This window comes from Scyliorhinus torazame, chromosome 12, assembly GCF_047496885.1.
Source record: "Scyliorhinus torazame isolate Kashiwa2021f chromosome 12, sScyTor2.1, whole genome shotgun sequence".
NCBI lineage: Eukaryota > Metazoa > Chordata > Chondrichthyes > Carcharhiniformes > Scyliorhinidae > Scyliorhinus > Scyliorhinus torazame.
In genome coordinates this window covers 174258281-174285928 of record NC_092718.1, presented here as the reverse complement: position 1 = coordinate 174285928, position 27648 = coordinate 174258281, and the positions used below count along the sequence as shown (strand labels likewise).

Sequence of the window (27648 nt, the reverse complement as noted above, 5' to 3'; positions counted from 1 at the left end):
ACTGTATGTTCTATGTAATCTATGTAATATAGGGTCAGACAAGGCCACGGAACTATTTAAGCATAAAGAACATCCAAATTAAATCTGAAGTCCTGGGGCAGCAATTTGATCAACAAGGACAGAGGTGATGGGTAAACTAGACTATGTGTAGTTTAAGATACTGAGAGTTTTTGTTGATTTGGAGCTTACCGAAGTTAAGAGGCCTGATAAGAGAGCACTGGAGTAATTGAGTCTGGAGGAGGCAAAATTACGGATAAGGATTTTGCAGAACATTGGCTGAGGTAAAGAGCCTTGGAAGCATATCCAATGGGACAGGCATCATTAGGGGAATGGGAATAAGTAGCATTTGTGAAAGAGTATAGGGATTCAAGATCATCTCAAAGTTGAACAGAATGCTAAGGTAGCGAACGGTCAGGTTCAGCATTAGACAAGAGACAAAGAGGGAGACGGAGTTGGTGGTGAGGATACAGAGTTTGTGATGGGGCCTCAAGTTGACTGCTTTTATCTTCCTATTATTTAGCTGGAAAGATTGCAGCTCATTCAATACCAACTGTCAGATAAGCAGACTGATAGCACAGAAGCTGCGGAGGTATCAAAGGAGAGATGCAGCTAGGTATATGTGGAAACTGATGGAGTATCCGCGAATGTGCCTGCCAATGGTCAGCATGTAAATGAACGAGAGGAGGAGGCCAAGGAGTGGATCCTTCTTGGTCCAGCGAGGTCTGGAGAGAAGAAGAGAATCCTTTAGTAGGGATGCTCTTGTTCTCATCAAATAGAGATTAGTGGAACCAATTAACAGCAGATTCACTGAGCTTGATAGAGGGGAAAGATTGGAGGATGATGGACTGGTCAACTCACTGAAATCATTGAGGAGAATGGGAAGGAATAATGCACCACAATCGTGGAGCATGTCTGTCACAGTTTTCCAAAGCACATTTTTGAGTTCATTTCCATGCTCTTGGTGTGTTTCTATTCAGCAGAAACACAAGTTAGGGCTATTTTGTGGCAGATTTCTGATATACCAGGAACTGGGCTTGGGAAGAAACTCATGCAAGCTTTAATGTAAGACCAATCTTCTTTTCCAGAGGTCAGTGAACAAAACATAGGCGCGATTTCCCCATCGGGCGCGATTTCCCCATCGGGCGGCTAAGTGTCGACGTCGGCGTAAAAATGGGAGTGTTTTACTCCAGCATCAGCACCCGTTCTGGGACCCTATTCACCGGCCCAGGGGGCTAGTACGATGCTGGAGCAGCCCATGCCGCTCCAGCTGCCGATCCCGGCATCAACTTGATGCCGCGGTGTCCACGCATGAGCAGTTGGGCCGGCGCCACCTAGCGCATGTGCAGTGGCCTTCTTCCCCATGCCGGCCCCGACGCCAAATGGCGCAGGGCTACAGGAGGCCCCCAGACAGAGAGGCCGGCCCACCAATCGGTGGGCCCCTGAGCCAGGCCACTACGGAGGCTCCCCCCGGGGCCAGACCCCGCCCCCCTCCCACGGGCCGCCCCCGGACCCTTCAACGCCGAGTCCCGCCGGCTCGGAGGATGTTAGAACGGCGCCGGCGGGACTCGGCTTTTTGCTGACGGCCGCTCGGCCCATCCGGCCCGGAGAGTCGGCACATACCCCGACCGGCGCCACACCGACCACGCCAGCGGTGATGGCGCCTATTCTCCGCTCTGTGGAGAATTGCGTCCCGACGTGGCGCGATTCGCGCGGTGCCACGCCGATTCTCCGTCCCGGTGTGGGGTCGGAGAATTCCGCCCCATGATTTTTCCCCCTCCTTTGAGGTCAGCGTATCAACATTACAATATTTTGATGTGCTTTTTACAAATAATTACAATTTCATTTGTGCTTCAAAATGGTTTTCTGTCATTATAGTATGAAACAGAAACTCTTGAAAAGATCTGCAAGCATAAGGGACTTAATGACCTTCTTCAAGCAGCCTGTGGCAAAGACCAGGAACGTAGCGCGATCCGCGGAGTACTTGCAAACGACATTGAGCCTCATCCGACAGAGTGTTCATCGAATCCACAAACGTTCACTCAACATCTCAGGTCAGTATAGAAGGGGTTTCTGAACCGCCACATGTTTGCATCTGACTGGAATATTGCTGTTTAAATTGGAGTAGGAGCTGAGGCTTCTATCTTGCAGGGCGAAGGTAAATGCTAGTTTCCTCACTCATTTTCAAGGAAAGATAATCCAACCAGCATTGCCTGACGAAAGGTGCAACCATCATAAATACGGCCGACCCCTCCCCACCCCCTCGGCGATACTCCTGAAAGAAGTCAATGAATAGCTTCCACCTTGAGGTAAACCCCTCTTCTGCACCTCTGATGCTGAACTTAAATTTTTTTCTAAGTGCAGGAACTTTGCCAAAACACTCATGCGTACCTCTGCACTCGGCGGCACTGAGTCCCTCCATCACAACACAATCCATCTCTGGGCTATCAGTGAGGCAAAGGCTATCACATCGGCCTCTCTCCCCCCACCTGCATTCCCAGATCCTCCGACTCTCCAAATATTTCCACCTGCGACTCGGAGCCACCTTTATTCCCAAAATCTTTGACATTATATCTGTCCAATCCTGTCCAACCACCCCCCCTAACTATGGACACACCCAAACCATATGGACATGGTTCCCTGCCCATGCCCCCTCACATCGCCCACACCTATCCCCCACTCCTAGAAAATACTGACTCATCCGGGACACTGTCATGTGGGCCCTGTGCACCACTTTAAACTGAATAAAATTTGATCTTGTGCACGACAAGGACACATTAACTCTCCGCAAAACCTTGCTCCATACTCCAGCCCCCAAAACCCCACCCAACCCTTCCTCCCACTTATGCCTAACCTCCGAACACCATAAGACCATAAGACATAGGAACAGAATTAGGCCATTTGGGCTTTTCAATCATGGCTGATATTTTTCGCATCCCCATTCTCCTGCCTTCTCCCCGTAACCCTTGATCCCCCTATTAGTCAAAAACCTATCTATCTCTGTCTTAAAGACACTCAGTGACTCCACAGCCTTCTGTGGCAAAGACTTCCACAGATTCACCACCCTCTAGCTGAAGAAACTCTTCCTCATCTCAGTTTTAAAGAATCATCCCTTCAGTCTGAGGCTGTGCCCTCGGGTTCTAGTTTTTCCCACTAGTGGGAACATCCTTTCCATGTCCACTTTATCCAGGCCTCTCAGTATCCTGTAAGTTTAACTGAGATCCCCTCTCACCCTTCTAAACTCCAACGAGTACAGACCCAGATTCCTCAACTGTTCCTCATATGACAAGTACTTCATTCCAGTGTCATTCTTGTGAACCTCCTCTGGACCCTTTCCAAGGCCAGCACATCCTTCCTTAGATATGGGGCCCAAAACTGCTCACAATATTCCAAATGGGATCTGACCAGAGCCTTATACAGTCTCAGAAGTACATCCCTGCTCTTGTATTCTAGCCTTCTCGTCACTAATGCTAACATTGCTTCTTCATCGGGGCACTCTCTCTCTTCAACAGTTCCTCATGTATGCCTGAGACCCTGCCCTCTCCTATTTCCTCCTCGGGCAGGAGCTTTCCTGCAGCGCTGGGTGTGGCACTTCCAGAAACAAAGCCACCTCCTTCCTCATAAAGTCCCTGACTTGCAGATACCGGAACCCATTCCCCTTCGGCAATTGATTTTTCTCCTCCAGTTTTCCAAGTCTGAAAACCTCCCTCCAAAAACAAATCCCTAAAATATTCTATCCCACCCCCAGGATCTCACATCTAACCCCGCCAGGGCAAATATATGATTGTCACAAATCAGCACCCACAGGGATCTGCCTTCCATTGTAAAATGCTGCAAGCACTGGTTCCACACCTCAATGCTGATACCATCAATGGGCTCGTGGAATATCTGGCCAACAAGAATGGATGGGGTGCCAGCAATAGTGCCCACAAACTGATCCCTTTACATGAGGGCACTGCCATCTCCCCCATACTAACTGCTCCTCCACTGCCCACTTCCTAACCATTGCAATGTTTGCTGCCCAGTAATAGTTTTGCAAGTTCGACAACGCTAAACCATCCCCCCCCCCCCCGCCGATCCCTCTCCAAGAACACCCTCCTAGCCCGCAGAGCCTTACCTGCCCACAAGAACCTCCGAATCATCCCATTAACCTTTCTCAAAAAGGGCACACAGATCAGGAGGTTCTGAAACACAATCAAAAACTTCAGCAACACCGTCATCTTTACCATCTGGACCTGACCAGCCAATGACAATGGCAGCACATCCCACCTTTTAAAGTCCGACTTCATTCCCTCCACCAACCACGCCAAGTTCAACTTAGGCAGCTGGACCCAACTCCATGCCACCTGTATTCCGAGATAAAAAATCTTGCCCCTACCAGCCGAAGTGGCAGCCTCCTCACTTTTTCCCACGTTGAGCTTATACCCCGAAAAGAGGCTAACCCGTCCCAAATTTCCCATGATCCTGTCAAAGCTTCCGACCAGGTCCGAAATATTCAGCAGGAGATCATCCGCATACAAAGAAACTCGGTGCTCCACCCCACCCCCTCACATTAAATACCCCTCCACTCCCTCGAGACCCTAAGCGCTGTTGTGTTATTCACCCTGAGGTAACACGGACTGCAACAGGATGCAGATGAACTGTAAAGCATACACCAAATGCAGGCGCTGGTTCAATACGATTTATTGAACTTCTGTAACAATGCACACAGCGGCTGTGGGTTGACACTCTACTACTCTAAGTGTACTAACTCTAACTTACTAGACCAGGCTAGCTCTGATCCACATGTAGAAGGTGCTGACTGATATATACACCCTGACTGTCACTACAGTTGTCACCAGTGGAAAGAGGTGGAGTGCTGATGCCTCGTGTGTTTTATAGTTGGAAGCCCCCGTCTGGTGTTCTGTCTGGTGATTGGTTGTGTTCTGTCCTGTATGTTGATTGGCTAACCTGGGTGTCTGTCATTGCCTGTTTTTACCTCATGATGTGCATGGGTGCATATTATGACATCCCCCCTTTTTAAACAAATTGTCGGTTGCTTAGAGCCTATACAACATAATTACAGATATAACTATTTACAGCAAATGGCGAGTGAATGCATATGTACATGTAAGGTGTCTAACATGCAGATACAGAACAATATGTACAAAGGAAATATTTATAAGTTCAATCTCTGGGGCTGGCGTCGGATCCTTGTCGACCGCCTGAGAGGTGGAGGTGGGGATGACGGCGCCTTGACAGGCGGGATTGCAGCCAGATTGGTGACCTCGTGGAGCGAGGTGTCCGGAAAAGGCAGAACGACAGCTGGGAACGTGAGATCCGGTGGTGGGCAGACAAGATTGCGTAGTGCCCTTCTGTTGCGCCTGACAATGGATCCATCAACCATGCAAACCACGAACGACCTGGGAGCAGCCTGTCGAAGAACAACAGCTGGAGCTGACCATCCTCCACCAGGCAACTTGATGTGAACAGCATCTTCTGGAGAGAGCACAGGCAAATCAGTAGCATGAGCATCGTATGTCAGCTTTTGCCGGTTCCTGAGTTGCTGCACATTTAGCAGCACTGGGAGGTGATCCAGGTCAGGTAAATGAATGGCCGGAACAGTCGTCCGCAGGTCACGATTCATAAGGAGTTGTGCTGGAGACATACCGGTGGACAGAGGGGTTGCCCTGTACGCCAGGAGCGCAAGGTTAAAGTCAGAAGCTGAGTCCGCAGCCTTGCAGAGCAGTTGCTTCACGATATGCACCCCTTTCTTGACCTTCCCGTTAGATTGCGGGTAATGTGTGCTTGGTGTAATGTGCTTGAACTGGTATAGCTTCGCAAAGTTGGACCACTCTTGGCTGTGGAAGCAGGGACCGTTGTCGCTCATGACTGTGAGCGGAATACCATGCCTGGCAAATGTCTCCTTGCAGGCCTTGATGACAGTCCTTGATGTGAGGTTGGACAGTTTCACCACTTCGGGGTAACTCGAGAAGTAGTCAATTATAAGGATGTAGTCATGCCCATTAGCATGAAAAAGGTTGATTCCCACCTCAGACCATCCAGAGGTCACAATCTCGTGTTGCTGTAGTGTTTCTTTGGGCTGAGCAGGTTGGAAACGCTGGCAAGTTGCACAATTGAGGACCATGTTGGATATGTCCTCGTTGATGCCAGGCCAATAGACAGCCTGCCAGGCCCTGCACCTGCATTTCTCCATACCGAGGTGTCCCTCGTGGATCTGTTTGAGCACTAAGCTCTGGAGGCTGTGAAGAATAACGATACGATCCAGCTTGAGGAGGATCCTCTCGACAACTGTTAGGTCATCCTTGACATTAAAGAACTGGGGGCATTGCCCTTTCTGCCAACCATTTGCAAGGTGATGTATGACCCGCTGCAGAAGAGGGTCCTTGGCAGTCTCTTCTCAAATGTTGATGACTCGTTCGTCTGAGGCCGGGAGGTTGCAGGCACACAGTTGCACCTGTGCCTCAATTTGGCGGATGAAGTTGACCTGTTCACAGGGCGAGGTGATGGCGCGAGACAGGGCATCTGCAATGATTAGCTGCTTGCCCGGTGTGTAAACCAATTCGAAATCATTAAAAAATATATATTTTTATTCAAATTTTTACATATTTTCAACAAACCCCCCCCCACACCTTACAAAAAAAGAAAAACAAAGAACACATAAATAAACATCTTACAACTACATCACAAATTCCCCCAATATACAAACCCCCCATTAAGCAATAATAAACACAGTAGTAAACACAAAGTTACCCCCCCCCCCCAGGTTGCTGCTGCTGCTGACCACCTCCTAACGCTCCGCTAGAAAGTATAGGAACGGTTGCCACCGCCTGAGGAACCCTTGCACAGACCCTCTCAAGGCACATTTTACCCTCTCCAATTTAATGAATCCCGCCATGTCGCTGACCCAGGCTTCCAACGCTTGGGGGCCTCGCATCTTTCCACTGCCGGTGTAGCAGAATCCTCCACCGGGCTACCAGGGACGCAAATGTCAGAATACCGGCCTCTTTCGCCTCCTGCACTCCCGGCTCGTCCAATACCCCAAATAGTGCTGACCCCCAGCTCGGCTTCACCCAGGTGTTCACCAACTTAGACACCGTCCTCGCAACGCCCCTCCAGAAACCATCAAATGCCGGGCACGCCCAGAACATATGGGCATGATTTGCTGGGCTCCCCGAGCACCTCACACACCTGTCTTCCACCCCAAAGAACCTGCTCAGCCTCGCCCCTGTCATATGCGAAGCCTGGCGCAAGAGGAGGAAGAATTATCCCTGCCCAGGGCGCCCGCCCACGCACCCTCGTCTATCTCCTCCCCAAGCTCCTCCTCCCATTTACCCTTTAGCTCCTCCATCGAGGTCTCCTCCTCCTCCTGCATCTCCTGGTAGATCGCTGAGACCTTACCTTCTCCAACCCAGCCCCCCGAGAGCACCCTATCCTAGATCCTACGTGCTGGAAGCAGCGGGAACTCCCTCACCTGCCGTCTTACAAACACCCTCACCTGCATGTACCTGAAGGCATTTCTGGTGGGAAGCCCAAATTTTCCCTCCAGCGCCCCAAGGCTCGCAAACGTCCCATCTATAAACAGGTCCCCCATCCTTCTAATTCCTGCCGTGTGCCAGCTCAGGAACCCTCCATCCATTCTCCCCGGGACGAACCGATGGTTCTCTCGGAACGGGGACCAAACCAAAGCCTCTACCACACCTGTGTGGCGTCTCCACTGCCCTCAAATTTTCAAAGTCGCTGCCACCACTGGACTCGCGGTGTGCCTTGTCGGCGGGAGCGGCAGCGGTGCTGTCACCAGTACTCCCAGACTTGTGCCCACACAGGACGCCATCTCCAGCCTCTTCCACGCCGCCCCCTCCCCTTCCATTACCCACTTGAGTATCATCGCCACATTGGCAGCCCAGTAGACCCACTCTGTCCCTACTCCATTCCAGAAACACCCTTCTCACCCTCGAGGTCTTTTTCGCCCACACGAATCCCATGATGCTCCTGCTGACCCGCTTAACAAAGGCCTTAGGGATCAGGATGGGGAGGCACTGGAATACAAAAAGGAACCTCGGGAGCACCGTCATTTTCACCGACTGCACCCGACCCGCCAGGGAGAGTGGTAGCATATCCCACCCTTTAAACTCCTGCTCCATCTGCTCCACCAGTCGCGCCAATTTAAGCTTGGCCACCAGCTCTGGCCACCTGGATCCCCAGGTACCGAAAACTCCTTTCCACATTCTTCAATGGAAGCTCGACTATCCCCCTTCCCTGGTCCCCTGGGTGTACCACGAAGAGCTCACTCTTCCCCACAAAAAGCTTATACCCGGAAAAGTCCCCAGACTCCCTGAGGATCCGCATCACCACCGGCAGCCCCCCCACTGGGTCCGCCACATACAGTAACAGGTCATCGGCATACAATACCGGGTGTTCCTCCGCCCCCCGGACCAGCCCCCTCCAGTTCCTGGACTCCCTCAAAGCCATATCCAAAGGCTCAATTGCCAATGCAAATAGCAAGGGGGATAGGGGGCACCCCTGCCTCGTCCCCCAGTACAGGCAAAAGTATTCTGACCTCCTCCGATTCGTGGCCACACTCGCCACCGGGTCTTCGTAAAGTAGCCTAACCCAACTAATGAACCCCTCCCCGAACCCAAACCTCCTCAACACTTCCCAAAGGGCCTTCTCCGCGTCCATCGTCGCCACTATTTCCACTTCCCCCTCCACTGCAGGCATCATGATTACGTTAAGGAGCCTCCGCACATTGGCATTCAGCTGCCTTCCCTTCACAAAACCCATCTGGTCCTCGTGAATCACCCCCGGGACACAGTCCTCAATTCTGGTAGCCAACACCTTTGCTAACAGCTTCGCGTCCACGTTGAGGAGCGAGATTGGCCTATACGACCCACACTGTAATGGGTCCTTGTCCCGCTTCAAGATCAGCGAGATCAGGGCCCTGGACATCGTCGGGGGTAGGGCCCCCCTCCCTCGCCTCATTGAAAGTCCTCATTAGTAGAGAGCCCAGCAGGTCCATGTACTTCCGGTAAAATTCCACCGGGAACCCATCTGGCCCCGGTGCCTTCCCCGCCTACATACTCCCCAGCCCCTTAGTCAGCTCCTCCAGCCCTACCTTTGCCCCAAACCCAGCCACCTGCTCCTCCTCCACCCTCGGGAACCTCAGCCGATCCAAAAATCGCGCATCCTCCCCTCCTCCGTCAGGGGCTCAGACCTATACAGCCCCTCATAAAAGTCTCTAAATACCCCATTTATTCCCACCGCACTGCACTCCGCACCGTGTTCCCCCCTTTATCCCTAACTCCACCAATCTCCCTCGCTGCCTCCCGCTTCCGAAGCTGGTGTGCCAACATCCGGCTAGCCTTCTCTCCGTACTCATACACTGCCCCTTGCGCTTTCCTCCACTGCACCTCTGCCTTCTTGGTGGTCAACAGGTCGAACTCGGCCTGGAGGCTTCGTCGCTCCTTGAGTAGTCCCTCCTCGGGGAGCTCTGCATACCTCCTATCCACCCTTAAAATCTCCCCCACCAATCTCTCCCTCTCCCTTCTCTCCTTCCTCTCCTTGTGGGCCCTAGTGGAGATTAGCTCTCCCCTAATCACCGCCTTCAGCGCCTCCCAGACCACCCCCAAATGCACCTCCGATTATCATTACCCTCTAGGTAGCTTACGATGCACCCCCGGATCCACCCGCTCACCTACTCATCCGCCAACAAGCCCACATCCAGGCGCCACAGCGGGCGCTGGTCCCTCTCCTCCCCTAGCTCCAGCTCCACCCATTGTGGGCCATGGTCTGAGGTGGCTCTGGCCGAATACTCCGTGTCCTCCACCCTCGGGATTAGTGCCCTGCTCATAACGAAGAAGCCTATCCGGGAGTCGGCTTTATGGACGTGGAAAAAAAAGAAAATTCCCTGGCCCCTGGCCTGACAAACCTCCATGCATCCACTCCTCCCATCTGGTCCATAAACCCCCTCAGCACCTTGGCCGCAGCCGGCCTCTTACACGTCCTGGTCCTGGAGCGGTCCAATGCTGGATCCAGTACCATGTTAAAGTCCCCCCCCATTATCAAGCTCACTGCCTCCAGGTCCGGAATCCGGCCCAACATGCGGCGCATAAACCCGGCATCGTTCCAATTCGGGGCATATACATTCACTAATACCACTCGCACCTCCTGCAGCTTACCACTCACCATCACATACCTACCTCCATTGTCTGCCATGATGTTCAGCGCCTCAAACGACACCCGCTTCCCCACCAAAATCGCCACCCCTCGATTCTTTGTGTCAAACCCCGAGTGGAAAACCTGCCCTACCCACCCCTTTCTCAGCCTAACCTGATCTACCACCCTCAAATGCGTCTCCTGGAGCATAACCACATCTGCCTTCAGTCCCTTCAGGTGCGCGAACACACGGGCCCTCTTGACCGGCCCATTCAGGCCTCTCACATTCCAAGTTATCAGCTGGATCAGGGGGCTTCCCGCACCAGCCCCCTGCTGATTAGCCATCCCCTTTTCTAGGCCAGCCACGTGCACGCGCCTCCCGCCCTATCCATTCCCCCAAGCGACAGACCCCTCCCCGACTCTCTCTCCGAGCTCCAGCTCCCCTTTGGCCAATGCAGCAGCAACCCAGTTCCCCCCTCCTCTCTCTCCCCCCCCCCCCCTCAAGCTAGGGCCCCCCTAGCTGCGTTGCTCCCCCCATAGCACTCCAGCAAGTCAGCTGACTCCTGCTGACCCCGGCCACTCCCGCCGCTCCATCGACCCCCCAGTGTGGTAGTCTCCCTCCCCCTCCTGCCATCAGCGGGCGCTCCTCTCCAACACCGTCCTTCCCCCGGCCCCACCCCCTTCCTTCCCTAGCACGGGAAAAAAGCCCGCACTTTCTATCAAACTGGCCCCGCCCTCTCTGGCGCAGCTCCCTTTTGCGGCCTAAACCCAGCTCCCCCACCTCGTGCCTCCCGTCTCCCCACCCCCCCCAAACGGAGCCCTGTCTTTCCAACCACCGACGCCCACACTCTCACAAAACGCGCCGGCTGCAGCACCCCAAATTTCACCCCCTTCCGATGCAGAACCGCCTTAGCCCGATTGTACCCGGCCCTCTTCTTGACCACCTCCGCGCTCCAGTCCTGGTATATACAGACCTCTGCATTCTCCCACCTGCTGCTCCGCTCCTTTTAGGCCCAATGTAGGACACACTCATTGTCCACCAAGTGGTGGAACCGCAGCAATACCGCCTGCGGCGGCTCGTTAGACTTGGGCCTCCTTGCCAGGTCTCGGTGGGCTCCATCTAGTTCCAGGGGCCTCGAGAAGGCACCCGCGCTCATCAACGTGTTCAGCATCGTGACCACGTATGAAATGAAAAAATAAATGAAAATCGCTTATTGTCACAAGTTGGCTTATAGAACATAGAACATAGAACAATACAGCGCAGTACAGGCCCTTCGGCCCACGATGTTGCACCGAAACAAAAGCCATCTAACCTACACTATGCCATTATCATCCATATGTTTATCTAATAAACTTTTAAATGCCCTCAATGTTGGCGAGTTCACTACTGTAGCAGGTAGGGCATTCCACGGCCTCACTACTCTTTGCGTAAAGAACCTACCTCTGACCTCTGTCCTATATCTATTACCCCTCAGTTTAAAGTTATGTCCCCTCGTGCCAGCCATATCCATCCGTGGGAGAAGGCTCTCACTGTCCACCCTATCCAACCCCCTGATCATTTTGTATGCCTCTATTAAGTCTCCTCTTAACCTTCTTCTCTCCAACGAAAACAACCTCAAGTCCATCAGCCTTTCCTCATAAGATTTTCCCTCCATACCAGGCAACATCCTGGTAAATCTCCTCTGCACCCGCTCCAAAGCCTCCACGTCCTTCCTATAATGCGGTGACCAGAACTGTACGCAATACTCCAAATGCGGCCGTACCAGAGTTCTGTACAGCTGCAACATGACCTCCCGACTCCGGAACTCAATCCCTCTACCAATAAAGGCCAACACTCCATAGGCCTTCTTCACAACCCTATCAACCTGGGTGGCAACTTTCAGGGATCTATGTACATGGACACCTAGATCCCTCTGTTCATCCACACTTTCAAGAACTTTACCATTAGCCAAATATTCCGCATTCCTGTTATTCCTTCCAAAGTGAAACACCTCACACTTCTCTACAATAAACTCCATTTGCCACCTCTCAGCCCAGCTCTGCAGCTTATCTATATCCCTCTGTAACCTGCTACATCCTTCCACACTATCGACAACACCACCGACTTTAGTATCGTCTGCAAATTTACTCACCCACCCTTCTGCGCCTTCCTCTAGGTCATTGATAAAAATGACAAACAGCAACGGCCCCCCAGAACAGATCCTTGTGGTACTCCACTTGTGACTGTACTCCATTCTGAACATTTCCCATCAACCACCACCCTCTGTCTTCTTTCAGCTAGCCAATTTCTGATCCACATCTCTAAATCACCCTCAATCCCCAGCCTCCGTATTTTTTGCAATAGCCTACCGTGGGGAACCTTATCAAATGCTTTGCTGAAATCCATATACACCACATCAACTGCTCTACCCTCGTCTACCTGTTCAGTCACCTTCTCAAAGAACTCAATAAGGTTTGTGAGGCATGACCTACCCTTCACAAAGCCATGCTGACTATCCCTGATCATATTATTCCTATCTAGATGATTATAAATCTTGTCTCTTATAATCCCCTCCAAGACTTTACCCACTACAGACGTGAGGCTCACCGGTCTATAGTTGCCGGGGTTGTCTCTGCTCCCCTTTTTGAACAAAGGGACCACATTTGCTGTCCTCCAGTCCTCTGGCACTATTCCTGTAGCCAATGATGACATAAAAATCAAAGCCAAAGGTCCAGCAATCTCTTCCCTGGCCTCCCAGAGAATCCTAGGATAAATCCCATCAGGTCCCGGGGACTTATCTATTTTCAGCCTGTCCAGAATTGCCAACACCTCTTCCCTACGTACCTCAATGCCATCTATTCTATTAGCCTGGGGCTCAGCATTCTCCTCCACAACATTATCTTTTTCCTGAGTGAATACTGACGAAAAATATTCATTTAGTATCTCGCCTATCTCTTCAGACTCCACACACAATTTCCCATCCCTGTCCTTGACTGGTCCTACTCTTTCCCTAGTCATTCGCTTATTCCTGACATACCTATAGAAAGCTTTTGGGTTTTCCTTGATCCTTCCTGCCAAATACTTCTCATGTCCCCTCCTTGCTCGTCTTAGCTCTCTCTTTAGATCCTTCCTCGCTACCTTGTAACTATCCATCGCCCCAACCGAAACTTCACACTTCATCTTCACATAGGCCTCCTTCTTCCTCTTAACAAGAGATTCCACTTCCTTGGTAAACCACGGTTCCCTCGCTCGACGCCTTCCTCCCTGTCTGACCGGTACATACTTATCAAGAACACACAGTAGCTGATCCTTGAACAAGCCCCACTTATCCAGTGTGCCCAACACTTGCAGCCTACTTCTCCACCTTATCCCCCCAAGTCACGTCTAATGGCATCATAATTTCCCTTCCCCCAGCTATAACTCTTGCCCTGCGGTGTATACTTATCCCTTTCCATCATTAACGTAAACGTCACCGAATTGTGGTCACTGTCCCCAAAGTGCTCTCCTACCTCCAAATCCAACACCTGGCCTGGTTCATTACCCAAAACCAAATCCAACGTGGCCTCGCCTCTTGTTGGCCTGTCAACATATTGTTTCAGGAAACCCTCCTGCACACACTGTACAAAAAACGACCCATCTATTGTACTCGAACTATATCTTTTCCAGTCAATATTTGGAAAGTTAAAGTCTCCCATAATAACTACCCTGTTACTTTCGCTCATATCCAGAATCATCTTCGCCATCCTTTCCTCTACATCCCTAGAACTATTAGGAGGCCTATAAAAAACTCCCAACAGGGTGACCTCTCCTTTCCTGTTTCTAACTTCAGCCCATACTACCTCGGAAGAAGAGTCCCCATCTAGCATCCTCTCCGCCACCGTAATACTGCTCTTGACTAGCAGCGCCACACCTCCCCCTCTTTTGCCTCCTTCTCTGAGCTTACTAAAACACCTAAACCCCGGAACCTGCAACATCCATTCCTGTCCCTGCTCTATCCATGTCTCCGAAATGGCCACAACATCGAAGTCCCAGGTACCAACCCATGCTGCCAGTTCCCCTACCTTGTTTCGTATACTCCTGGCATTGAAGTAGACACACTTCAAACCACCTACCTGAACACTGGCCCCCTCCTGCGATGTCAAATCTGTGCTCCTGACCTCTATACTCTCATTCTCACTTACCCTAAAACTACAATCCAGGTTCCCATGCCCCTGCTGCATTAGTTTAAACCCCCCCAAAGAGCACTAACAAATCTCCCCCCCAGGATATTTGTGCCCCTCAGGTTCAGATGTAGACCACCATTCAAATGAAGTTACTGTGAAAAGCCCCTAGTCGCCACATTCCGGCGCCTGTTCGGGGAGGCTGGTACGGGAATTGAACCGTGCTGCTGGTCTGCCTTGGTCTGCTTTAAAAACCAGCTCTTTAGCCCTGTGCTAAACCAGCCCCTAATGCTCCAGCATCCGACCCCTCCACTCCCTCCGGGAGACGCAGAATCCGCAGGTTCTTCCTTCTCGACCAATTGTCCATGTCCTCGAACTTCTCCTGCCATTTCTTATGCAGCGCCTCGTGCGCCTCTGCCTTCATCGCCAGACCCAATATCTCGTCCTCATTCTCCGAGGCCTTCTGCCGCACCTCCCGGATCGCCGTCCCTTGGGCCTTCTGGGTCTCGACCAGCTTGTCGACGAAGCCTCATCGGCTCCAGCAGCTCTGCTTTCAATTCCGTGAAGCAGCCCTTGAGAAACTCCTGCTGCTCTTGCGACCACTGCGCCCACCCGCCACCATCTTGGTTTTGCTCCTTTGTACTTTTCGCTGCACCAAAATTACTTTTTTTCACCGCTCCACTCCTGGTCCAATCCATACAGTGCCAGGGAAATCGCATTGTCACCTTCCCACACTGGGAACTGTCGAACAAATGCCACTGGGGCCCCTAAAAAGAGCCCAAAAGTCTGTTTCTGGCGGGAGCTGCCGAACATGCGACTTAGCTCAGCATAGCCGCAATCGGAAGTCCATTCGAAATCATACCTGCGGAGTTGAAGGAGAATGGACTGAAGCCTGGGTGTCATGTCATTCAAGTCCTTGTGAATGATATGGACTAGGGGTCTGTGGTCAGTCTCTACTGTGAAGGTTGGTAGACCGTAGACGTAATCATGGAACTTTACAATACCGGTGAGGAGGCCCAGGCACTCTTTCTCTATCTGAGCATACCTCTGCTCGGGTGGCCCCCACCCGAGGCAACCACATACCACCCTGTTCCCCCCACCACCCCTCACCCACTCCTCACCCGCAATACCCAAGAATAGTTGAACACACTTACCCAATCTACATCCAAACACAGTAAACACAACATTCTGGCCGACATACACACTCACATTCCCCACATAGGCATCTGCAAAGTTCAATATCCTCACAAGGCCTCCAGTCCATGGTCTCTCACACATTTACTCGCCTCCTCAGGCATATCAAAATAGAATTCCTAGGGCAGCACGGTGGCACAGTGGGTTAGCCCTGCTGCCTCACAGTGCTGAGGTCCCAGGTTCGATCCCGGCTCTGGGTTACTGTCCGTGTGGAGTTTGCACATTCTCCCCATGTTTGCGTGGGTTTCGCCCCCACATCCCAAAGATGTGCAGGGTAGGTGGACTGGCCACACTAAATTGCCCCTTAATTGGAAAAAATGAATTGGGTACTCTAAATTTAAAAAAAAAGGAAAAGAGTAGAATTCCTGATTCTGGTTCATGACCCACAGATGAGTAGGATAGAACATCACTCCCTTCTTGAAGAGGGCCGCTTTGACCCTATTGAATGTAGCCCTCTGCTTGGACAAACACGCATCCAAGTTTCCTCACCAGGTACGTTATGATAAGCCATAAACAGGCCCGACCAGAGGAAAATTTCTATGTCTTACTGTTCCTGAACTTTGCACCAGCAAATACCCACTAACTCAGGTGAAAGTTCCACCTCAAGCAGGAGTCACCAACTTTGCGACCACTCGCTTCATGGCCACCATTGGAAGTTTCAAAAGTGCAAATTTTGAGGCCCAGACAGTAAAATGCCTGCCCCATTGAAGGTTCATCAAAATTTTAAAAGCCAAACAAACACCTGCTAACTGTACTGACTATAGCAATGATTGACTAAATAATATTTCATACACGATTGCTTTACAAATGTTCAGCATTTGGTTAAGGAAAAGAGGAAACTTAAAATGTCTAATTTCTTTCTCACAACAGGACACATAGAAACAAATAGGATGCTGTTATTTTGCCACTGAGTTTATTGCCCTGACTGATTCATTTCCCACTATTACAATAATAACTTGTACACTTTGGTCTGGACTTTCATGAGCGGCAGAGACTTTGGGAACCTTCCAAAATGGTGGAAGAGACCTGGCTCTAGAAATCCTATCGCCTTTTCAACAGACTCTATTTTCACTGATTGGGAGGGGGGAGCGGAGATGGTACATGACTTCCACATGTAGTAATGCAGAACTCAGCAGGGCTATTTGAACTCGGTGCTGAGTTCAGACAGACCCCATTTTTGCTTTGGCAAGGACTTTATCCCACAAGGTGGAAGTTATAAAACTTGAGATCAATCGTAAGATTGTTCTTGCAGGGCAGAGAAGGTGTATAAGGCTGTCAAGCTATCAAGTTATGTAAATGGTTAGCCCTTTAAAAACTGTTTAAAAAAAAGTGCCAGACTCTATCTTTGAGAGTTGAAAAAAATCTATGTTAGCAGTTTCCAAAGCTGTTTATTGACACAGCACTATCATTACAGCTATTGGCTGTGGTGCGATCATGGGATAGCAAACGTTGTCACATTTGGCCATGGGAGTGGGGGTGGGATGAGGAGAGGTGAGAGCAAGAGAACCTAAAGTTTCAGAAAACAATTGAGATGATGTCCGTGAGAACATTTTCCAAGCCCCAGCATGATGATCTCACTTTTCAGGACACTTTTCACCAAGGCGAGTGTGGTGAGCAGAATTTCCAAACTCACGATATCCAAATCAGGAACATAAATCTAGGCCTTTGTGTGTGCCTTATGTGGCGTTATACTCTGTCTAGGTCCTAGTATTACTCTGGGTATATAATGGGCCAGAATAACCATGTGACTTACTCAGACTTCTTTATTGAGTAATATAAATCATTGCAGGTATGCTCAAATAACTGCTAACGGCCTTCACACATGCAAGGGTCCATCCATGGGTGGTCAGTCCACTGAAACAGTCCACTTCACGCCTATTGTGACTGGCCAGAGATCACCTTTCTGATAATTACACTGACACACTTGGACTTCGATGTTTTTTGTTTGAAATATGTCATTCAAACTAATACTTATATTGTCACTGGACTGCCAAACAGTGGAGGCGTATATTCCTGTTCGAGTTGATTAAAAGTCAACCTGAGCCAAGAAAAACAACTTTGGAATTTATGCTTCTTTTGTCTGCAGGACCTTCCTGAGGGTGAACAACCTCAGTTCTTATCTTTTTCAACCCAGAGTTTTTCCACAGGGGCTACTTTGTCCCTTCAGCAGAACACATTTTTAATCCTTTTCCAATTGAGCAATCACATAGGCATAGGGCTGGATTCAAACAACCCGCGACGGCAGCAATGCGGATTGCGATCAGGCGGAGAATCGGGCGTCAGGCCGAAATCGAGGTTTGCACTGGGCGTGCAACCGGCCGCTGTGCTCTGGCACCCCGCTGGCAGTGGGGTTGGGGTTCCTGCCCGCACATCAGCGGGAGGATGCTAATGAATGCAAATGAGTCCTAATGACCCATTTGCATCCACTTAGCGGTCCCATCGCCAGAGTCTCTGGGCCCTCGCGAATCCGCTGAGCCGGGAATCACGTCGGCGGGTATCAACAAACATGAACCTGATGTGGTGGATCTCGCCGTGGGACAAGGGAATCACTCCCTCCAAGGGCCACCTTCCCTTCCTCCGCAATGCATTTGCTGCCCACCCCTCACCTATCAGATCCTTCCCCACCATGGCCCCCAACAAACAGGAGACCCCCTTCCACAGGGACCCGCTAACAAAAGGAACCCCCCACAGGGACTCCCTAAATAAACATGCCCCCACAGGGATCACTAAATATATGGGACCAATTTCAGAGACCTCTGAGCTAAAGGGACCCCCCCTGCACATAGACCTCTAACTAAAGGGACTCCCCACAGGGGCCCCCTAACTAAAGTGATGCCACACACAGGAACCACCTAAATAGGGAGGCCTCCCGAAAGGGACACCCTAGCTATAGGGACCAATCACAGGAACCCCCTAACTAAAGGGACCCCCCATAGACACAACTCCCCCCAGAAAAGAGACTCTTGTCTGGAAGTTAGAGAGCATGTCCAGAGTGAAAAACAATTACAGTTGTCACACTCACCTGGAATCACCACATGTCCATTCCTAGAATAAGAACAACTGTGACCTGTGTTTAAACCTCTCAGATCATCTAGCCGTAAGCCAGTCATTCATTTTTCCACATGCGCTGTGATTGACAGCTTCTACAAAACATCTGTGAGCCTTGCATCATTCATCTTCGTCACTCTAAGTGCTGTAACCACAGGGTTTGCAAACATTAACAAAGAGAGTTAAGTGCAGTTGATTTCCAGCTCAGCACTTCAAAATCACTGAAGTGTGATGGGTGTGTTTGGAATGCACTTAACTCTCTATGGTGTGGTTAATGTTTATAAACATTATTATTATTATTATTAAGGGGTCCTTATAGGGGTCTCCCTATTTAGAGGGTCCCTAGGGGGGACAGGTTGTGTCACCCCATACGTGGGGGAAATGGGGGGGTACCCAGAATATCCAGGAGTGGGGTTCTGCTTTGCGATGCGGAGGGGGGGGGGAAGGGCGGCAGGGTGTGGTGCTGATTTGTGGTGCGGGTGTTGGGGGGGGGGAGGGGGGGGGGAGCTGGTGGCCAGCTGTGGGACATTGCTATCTAGATGTCTGCTTAAAGTGACAGCCCGATAGCGTGATTCTCTCAGGTATCCCTTGCATTCCTCATCATGGCTAAATTTGAATTGCTTTGTGATCAGCGCTAATCAGTCGCAATTCTCCTCCACCAGGAGAATATTGGGTGGGATTTTCCGTTGCCCGATGCCGATATCGTAATCGGCGATCGAGCGGAGAATGGGCTCCGACGCCAAATCGGATCCGTGTCGTTGGCCAGGGGGGCTTCCACTGAAAGGACTGGTGGGGGGTGGCCAGGGGGTGGTCTCTGTGGTCGCGAATGGCAGGTTGGGTCCGGTCGCAGCCTGTGCCATGTTTTACGGCGTGACTGTTGCAGGTCATCGCCATGTGCATGCGCGGCCAGTGACCCGGCCATTCTCTGGCATTTTTGGCGCGAGAGCTGGGAGTTTCACCCGGCACCACTGCTAGCCCCTCACCGGTCCCAGAATCGGTGAGGGTTCGGCGCCGATTTTTGTGTTGGAAAATGCCTGCGAATTCTCGGTTTGAGCCAGCACTTAGCCGCTGCAATGTCTTTCAAACAGAGAATCCTGGCTATTGTCTTTTCCAGTTCTCCATAAGACCATAAGGCATAGAAGCAGTATTAGGCCACTCGGCCCATCGGGTCCGCTCTGCCATTCATACGTGGCTGATATTTTTCTCATCCCCATCCACCTGCCTTCTCCCCATAACCCCTGATCCTCTGATTAATCAAGAACCTAGCTATCTCTGTCTTGACACTCAGTGATTTGGCCTCCAAGGCCTTCTGTGGCAAAGGTTTCCACAGATTCACCACTCTCTGGCTGAAGAAATTTCTCCTCATCTCTATTTTCAAGGATCGTTTCTTTAGTCTGAGATTGTGTCCTCAATAAGATCCCCCTAATGTTTTTAAACTACAACGAGTACAGACCCAGAGTCCTCAATCGTTCCTCATATGACAAGCTCTTCATTCCAGGGATCATTCTTGTGAACCTCCTTTGAACCCTTTCCAAGGACAGCACATCCTTCCTTAGATATGGGGCCCAAAACTGCCCACAATACTCCAAATGGGGTCTGACCACAGCCTCAGAAGTATATACCTGGTCTTGTATTCTAGCCCTCTCAACATGAATGCTAACATTGCATTTGCCTTCCTAACTGCCGACTGAACCTGCATGTTAACCTTAAGAGAATCGTGAACAAGGACTCCTAAATCCCTTTGTGCTTCTGATGTCCTAAGCATTTCCCCATTCAGAAAATAGTCTATGCCTCCATTCCTCCTTCCAAAATGCATAAACTCACACTTTTACACATTGTATTCCATCTGCCACTTCTTTACCCATTCTTCTAGCCTGACAAAGTTCTTCTGCAGCCTCCCTGCTTCCTCAATAGTACCTGTTCCGCTATAGATCTTTGTATCATCTGCAAACATACCAACAATGCTCTCAGTTCCTTCTTCAAGATTATTATTTTTAAAAAAATATATATATTTTATTGAAATTTCTTTTCCCTGAGCAACATTTTTCCCGCTTACAAAACAAGCGAAATGATAACAGTAACAAAACAAAAATTTTTAAACTTTTTAAACAATAATAATAATAATAATATACAAGTAACAAAACCTCGTACTCTAGTGCCCTATACTCAACTGCCTCACTCCCCCCCCCCCCCCCCCCCCCCCCCTGGGTTGCTGCTGCTGGTCATCCGTCTTCCCTCTAACGTTCCCCTAGGTAGTCGAGAAATGGCTGCCACCGCCTGGTGAACCCTTGAGCCGATCCTCTCAGGGAAAACTTTATCTGCTCCAGTTTAATAAACCCCGCCATATCGTTTACCCAGGCCTCCAGTCCTGGGGGTTTCGCCTCCTTCCACATGAGTAGGATCCTGCGCCGGGCTACGAGGGACGCAAAGGCCACGACATCGGCCTCTTTCCCCTCCTGCACTCCCGGCTCTTCCGCAACTCCAAATAGAGCTAACCCCCAGCCTGGTTTGACCCGGGCCTTCACCACCTGCGAAATCACTCCCGTCACTCCCTTCCAATACCCTTCCAGTGCCGGGCACGCCCAAAACATATGTGCGTGGTTTGCCGGGCTCCCGCCACACCTCCCACATTTGTCCTCCACTCCAAAGAACCTGCTCAATCTTGCCCCCGTTATGTGTGCTCTATGTAGCACCTTAAATTGAATCAGGCTAAGCCTGGCGCATGAGGAAGAGGAATTTACCCTGCTTAGGGCATCAGCCCACATACCCTCCTCTATCTCCTCCCCTAATTCTTCTTCCCACTTTCTTTTTAGTTCGCCCACCAACTCCTCCCCCTCTTCCCTCATCTCTCTATAAATCTCTGACACCTTGCCCTCTCCGACCCACACCCCTGAAAGCACCCTGTCCTGTATCCCCTGTGTCGGGAGCCGCGGAAATTCCCTCACCTGTTGTCTAGTAAACGCCCTCACCTGCATATATCTCAAGAAATTCCCCCGGGGTAACTTATACTTTTCCTCCAGTGCTCCCAAGCTCGCAAAAGTCCCATCTATGAATAAATCTCCCACCTTCCTAATTCCCAACTGGCACCAGCTCTGAAATCCTCCATCCATTCTTCCTGGGGCGAACCTATGGTTGTTCCTGATAGGGGACCCCACCAGGGCTCCCCGCATCCCTCTCTGTCGCCTCCACTGTCCCCATATGTTCAGTGTTGCCGCCACCACCGGGTTCGTGGTGTACTTTTTCGGTGAGAACGGTAGCGGCGCCGTCACCAGCGCCTCTAGACTCATCCCTTTACAGGACCTTCTCTCCAGCCTTTGCCACGCCGCTCCCTCACCCCTCCATCATCCATCTACGTATCATTGCCACATTGGCGGCCCAATAATAATCTCCCAAGTACGGTAGTGCCAGTCCTCCTCTGTCCCTACTGCGCTGAAGGAACCCCCTCCTTACTCTCGGAACTTTCCCTGCCCACACAAAGCTCGTAATGCTCCTATCTATTTTATTAAAAAAGGTCCTGGTGATTAAAATAGGGAGACATTGAAATACAAATAAGAACCTCGGGAGGACCATCATCTTAATTGCTTGCACCCTGCCCGCCAGCGATAAAGGCTGCATGTCCCACCTCTTAAAGTCCTCCTCCATTTGTTCTACCAGCCGTGTCAGATTAAGTCTGTGCAAGGTTCCCCAGCTCCTAGCGATCTGAATCCCAAGTATCGGAAGTTTCTTTCCACTTTCCTTAGCGGTAAGCCTTCTCTCTCTCTACTCTGGTCCCCTGGATGCATCACATATGATTCACTCTTCCCCATGTTTAACCTATACCTCGAAGATTCCCCGAACCTCCTCAAAATTCGCATAACCTCTATCATCCCCCCCACTGGGTCCGACACGTATAGCAATAGGTCATCCGCGTATAACAAAACTCGGTGTTCTTCTCCCCCTCTAGTCACCCCTCTCCATTTCCTAGAGTCTCTCAGCGCCATGGCCAGAGGTTCAATTGCCAGCGCAAACAACAATGGAGACAGCGGGCATCCCTGTCTTGTTCCCCTATATAATCGGAAATACTCCGATCTATGTCGACCTGTAACTACGCTTGCCGTCGGTGCCCCATAAAATAGTCTAACCCAGCGAATAAATCCGTTCCCAAACCCAAACCTCCTTAACACTTCCCATAAATACTCCCACTCCACCCTATCAAATGCCTTCTCTGCGTCCATTGCCGCCACTATCTCTGCCTCCCCTCCACTGAGGGCATCATTATCACCCCTAATAGCCGGCGCACGTTAACATTCAATTGTCTCCCTTTTACGAACCCTGTCTGGTCTTCGTGCACCACCCCTGGGACACAGTCCTCTATCCTCGATGCCAGCACCTTTGCTAGCAGTTTGGCGTCCACATTCAATAGTGAAATAGGTCTATAGGACCCACACTGCATCGGATCTTTGTCCCTCTTCAAAATTAGCGATATCGTCGCCTCCGACATTGTCGGGGGTAGTGTCCCCCCTTCCCTGGCCTCATTGAACGTCCTCGCCAACAACGGGGCCAACAAGTCCACATATGTTCTGTAGAATTCGACCGGGAACCCGTCTGGCCCCGGGGCCTTCCCTGCTTGCATGCTTCCCAGTCCCTTAATAACCTCGTCCACCTCAATCGGCGCCCCCAGGCCTGCCACCACCTGCTCCTCCACTTTCGGGAACCTCAACTGGTCCAGGAACGGCCGCATCCCCTCCTCTCCCTCTGGGGGCTGAGACCTATACAGTTCTTCATAAAAGGTCTTAAACACCTCATTTATCTTTCCTGCCCTTCGCACGGTGTCTCCCCTTTCATCCCTAATTCCTCCTATCTCCCTCACTGCTGCCCTCTTTCGCAGTTGGTGCGCCAACAGGTGACTAGCCTTTTCCCCATATTCATACCTCCTCCCCTGTGCCTTCCTCCACAGTACCTCAGCCTTTCTGGTGGTCAGAAGGTCAAACTCGGTCTGGAGTCGTCTCCTCTCCCTGTACAGCTCCTCCTCCGGGGTCTCTGCAAATTCCCTGTCCACCCTTAAAATCTCCCCCAGTAATCTATCCCTTTCCTTGGCCTCTGTTTTCCTTTTGTGGGCCCCAATAGAAATCAGCTCTCCTCTGACCACCGCTTTTAGTGCTTCCCAGACCAGGGACCTCGCCGTCGTCATTGACCTCCAGGTATCTCTCGATACACCCCCTCACTCTTGCACACACTCCCTCATCCGCCATCAGTCCCACATCTAATCGCCAGAGTGTTCTCTGCTCCCTGTCCTCTCCTACTTCCAGGTCCACCCAACGTGGGGCATGATCCGAAACCGCTATGGCTGAGTATTCAGCTTCTTCCACCCTAGAGATCAACGACCTTCCTAAAACAAAAAAATCTATCCGGGAGTACACTTTATGGACGTGGGAGAAGAAGGAATACTCCCTAGCCCTGGGTCTAAGAAATCGCCATGGATCCACTCCCCCCATTTGGTCCATAAACCCCTTAAGTACCTTGGCCGCTGCCGGCCTTCTTCCAGTCCTTGAGCTGGATCTATCTAGCCCCGGGTCCAGCACCGTATTGAAGTCCCCTCCTAAAATCAAATTTCCTGCCTCCAGGTCCGGAATACGCCCCAGCATCCGTCTCATGAACCCCGCATCGTCCCAATTTGGGGCATACACATTAACCAACACGACCTCCATTCCCTCCAGCCTACCACTCACCATTACATATCTACCTCCACTATCTGCTACGACGTTCTTTGCGTCAAATGCTACCCGTTTCCCCACCAAAATGGCCACCCCTCTGTTCTTTGCGTCCAGTCCTGAGTGGAACACCAGTCCCACCCATCATTTCCTTAGCCTAACTTGGTCCGCCACCTTTAGGTGCGTCTCTTGGAGCATAACCACGTCGGCCCTTAGTCCTTTCAAATGCGCGAGCGCTCGGGCCCTTTTTATCGGCCCATTCAGGCCTCTCACGTTCCACGCGATCAGCCTCACTGGGGGGCTACCTGCCCCCCTCCCGTGTCGACTAGCCATTACCTTCTCTAGGCCAGTCCCATATCCCGCCTCCGCGCTCCCGCTCGCTCCCCCAGCGTCGCATTCCGCCCCCGACCACCCTCTCTTTAGCCATTTCCTTTTGGATTTCCGCAGCAGCAACCCAGTTGTCATCCCCCCCCCCCCCCCGCTAGATCCCTATCTAGCTTGATTGCTCCCCCCATATCACTTCCGTAAGTCAGCTGACTTCAACTGACCCCGGCTACTCCTGCTCGCTCCTCGGCCCCCCCGGTGTGAGGGAATTCCCATCCGCCTTGCGCCTGTTTTCCCGCCTTATTCTTTCTGGCGCGGGAACATCTCTTTACCTGTCCCGCCTCTTAAGGCGCAGCTCCCTTTCCCCTCCCCCTCTCCTTCCCCATTCTCTGACTATGTCCCGCCTCTCCCCCCTCACCGGCGCCCACATTTCCCCAGTGTCCCCCCCCTTCCCTGTTTGCTTCTCGCTTAACTTTCACCATCCCATTAACAAAAACAATAATAACAACAATAACAGTTCCCTGCAGCATCAGTCCCTCAGTTCCGGTCCAGTTTCTCTTCATTGATGAAGGACCATGCTTCCTCCGCCGTCTCGAAATAATAGTGTCTCTCCTGATGCGTGACCCATAGTCTTGCCGGCTGCAGCATCCCAAACTTCACCTTCCTTTTGTGCAAAACCTCTTTGGCTCGGTTGAAGCTCGCCCTCCTTCTCGCCACCTCCGCACTCCAATCCTGGTAGATCCTTACCACCGCATTCTCCCATCTGCTACTCCGCACCTTTTTAGCCCATCTCAGGACCTCTTCTCTGTCCTTAAGGCGGTAGAATCGCACGATTATCGCCCTCGGTGGTTCTCCCGCTTTTGGTCTTCTCGCCGGGATCCGATTTGCCCACTCCACCTCCATGGGGCCCGCAGGGGCCTCAGCACCCATCAGTGAGCTCAGCATCTTACTTGCGTATGCTCCACAGTCCACTCCTTCCACACCCTCTGGGAGACCTAGTATCCTAAGGTTCTTCCTTCGCGCTCCATTTTCAAGGGCCTCAATCCTGTCAGCACACTTTTTATGAAGTGCCTCGTGCGTCTGAGTCTTGACCGCCAGGCCCAGGACCTCGTCCTCAATACCTGACACCTTCTGCTCCACCACGCGAAGTTCCATCTCCTGGGTCTTTAAAGTCTCCTTAAGCCCCTCAATTGCCTGTAACAACGGGGTCATTACCTCCTTCTTCAGCAGGTCCACGCACCGTCTCACCACCTCGTCCTGCTCAGGCCCCCATGTCACCTGTGGTTTCTCCGCCGCCATTTTGTTACACTCCCTCTGACCTTCTGGCTGCAGATTCTTCGGGCTGCAGCCGCCGCCGCCGGTTTTTCCCTCCGTCTTTCGGGGGGGGCTCCCTTCCCTCGCGCCTCGCACCGGGTTTTACGGCCGTCCAAGTCCCCGTTGGGGCTCTTAAAAGAGCCCGAAGTTCCATCGGAGCTGGAGCCGCCGAAGCGTGCGGCTAGCTCATCCCTGCCGCAACCGGAAGTCCCTTCTTCAAGATTATTCATGTATATTGTGGAAAGTTGTGATTCCAGCACAGACCCCTGAGGCACACCACTAGTCACCGGCTGCCATCCTGAAAAAGCCCCCTTTATCCCTACTCTCTGCCTTCTGCCAGTCAGCCAAACCTCTATCCATGCCACGATCTTACCCTTAGCACCATGGTACCTTTACTTATTTTACAGTCTCCTATGCGGCACCTTGTCAAAGGACTTCTGTAAATCTAAAGAAATCACGTCCACTGGTTTTCGTTTGTCGAACTTCCTTGTTACCTCCTCAAACAACTCTAACAGACTTGTCAGACATGACTTCCACTTGACAAAGCCGTGCTGACTGAGTCCTATTCTATCATGCACTTCCAAGTATTCTGCAATCGCATCTTTAATAATGGACTCTGAAATCTTACCAATGACCGAAGTCAGGCTAACCGGCCTATAATTTCCTATCTGCTGCCTCCCTCCCTGCTTAAGCAGTGGTGTTACATTAGCCACTTTCCAGTCCTCTGGGACCCTTCCAGCCTCCAGTGATTCCTGAAAGATCACCATCAATGACTCCACAATCTCCTCAGCTGTCTCTTTTAGAACCCTGGGGTGTAGTCCATCCGGTCCAGGTGATTTGTCCACCTTCAGACCTTTTAGTTTCCTCAGAACCTTCTCCTTAGTGATGGCCACTACACTCACCTCTGCCCTCCGATTCTCCTGGAGCTCTGGCATCCCATTGGTGTTTTCCGCCGTGATGGAAAATAACTATTCAGTTCATCTGCCATTTCTTTGCTTCCTATTATTACTTCTCCAGCCACATTTTCTAGTGGTCCAATGTCTATTTTTGCCTCTCTCTTACATTTTATATATTGAAAAAATCTCTTCCTATCTTCCTTTATATTACTAGCTAGCTTGCACTCATATTTCATCTTCTCCCCCCTTATTGCTCTTTTAGTTGTCCTCTACTCGCTTTTAAAGCCTTCCCAATCCTCTGGCCTCCCACTAATCCTCGCCACTTGATATGCTTTTTCTTTTACTTTTATGCTGCCCTTGACTTCCCTCGTCAGCCATGGGATCCCTTGTCTTCCTGTTCGCATGTTTCCTCCTCCTGGGGATGAATTTGAACGTCCCAAAACACCTGCCATTGCTGTTCCACTGTCTTCCCTGCGAGGCTCCCTTTCCAATCAACTCTGGCCAGCTCCTCTCTCATGTAGTTACCCTTATTTAACTGTAACACCATTACATCTGATTCCGGCTTTTTCCTCTCAAACTGCAGGGTAAATTCTATCATATTGTGGTCACTGCTCCCTAAATGTTCCTTCACCTTAAGTTCCCTAATCAAGTCTGCTTCATTACACAGTCTGCCTCCGGTCATGCAGACTCCCTCTGTTTCACCACACTTTGTCCATCTCTGCATCCAGGACATTCAACTACTGTTCGCAAGAATAAGGATCGTATCTAAAGCAACTTCATCTGCCAGCATTAGTAATAATTAGATTGACAGAAAGCATGGGTGAAAAATGGAATTCCATTAAAATCTGAAAAGAAAATGGGTTGACCTTAAGTCCTACAACACTTTTCTG

The 27648-nt window shown here is 51.0% G+C and overlaps 1 protein-coding gene across 1 annotated transcript in view; it reads left to right on the top strand.

Annotated features, from left to right (window-relative positions):
- The window catches only part of LOC140387114 (eosinophil peroxidase-like), a 221004-nt gene that overhangs the window by 33331 nt on the left and 160025 nt on the right, over nt 1-27648 (top strand). Inside the window, exon 4 of the mRNA XM_072470125.1 lies at nt 1876-2051. Coding sequence (XP_072326226.1) covers nt 1876-2051 — 176 coding nt within the window. The remainder of the gene's footprint in view (nt 1-1875; nt 2052-27648) is intronic.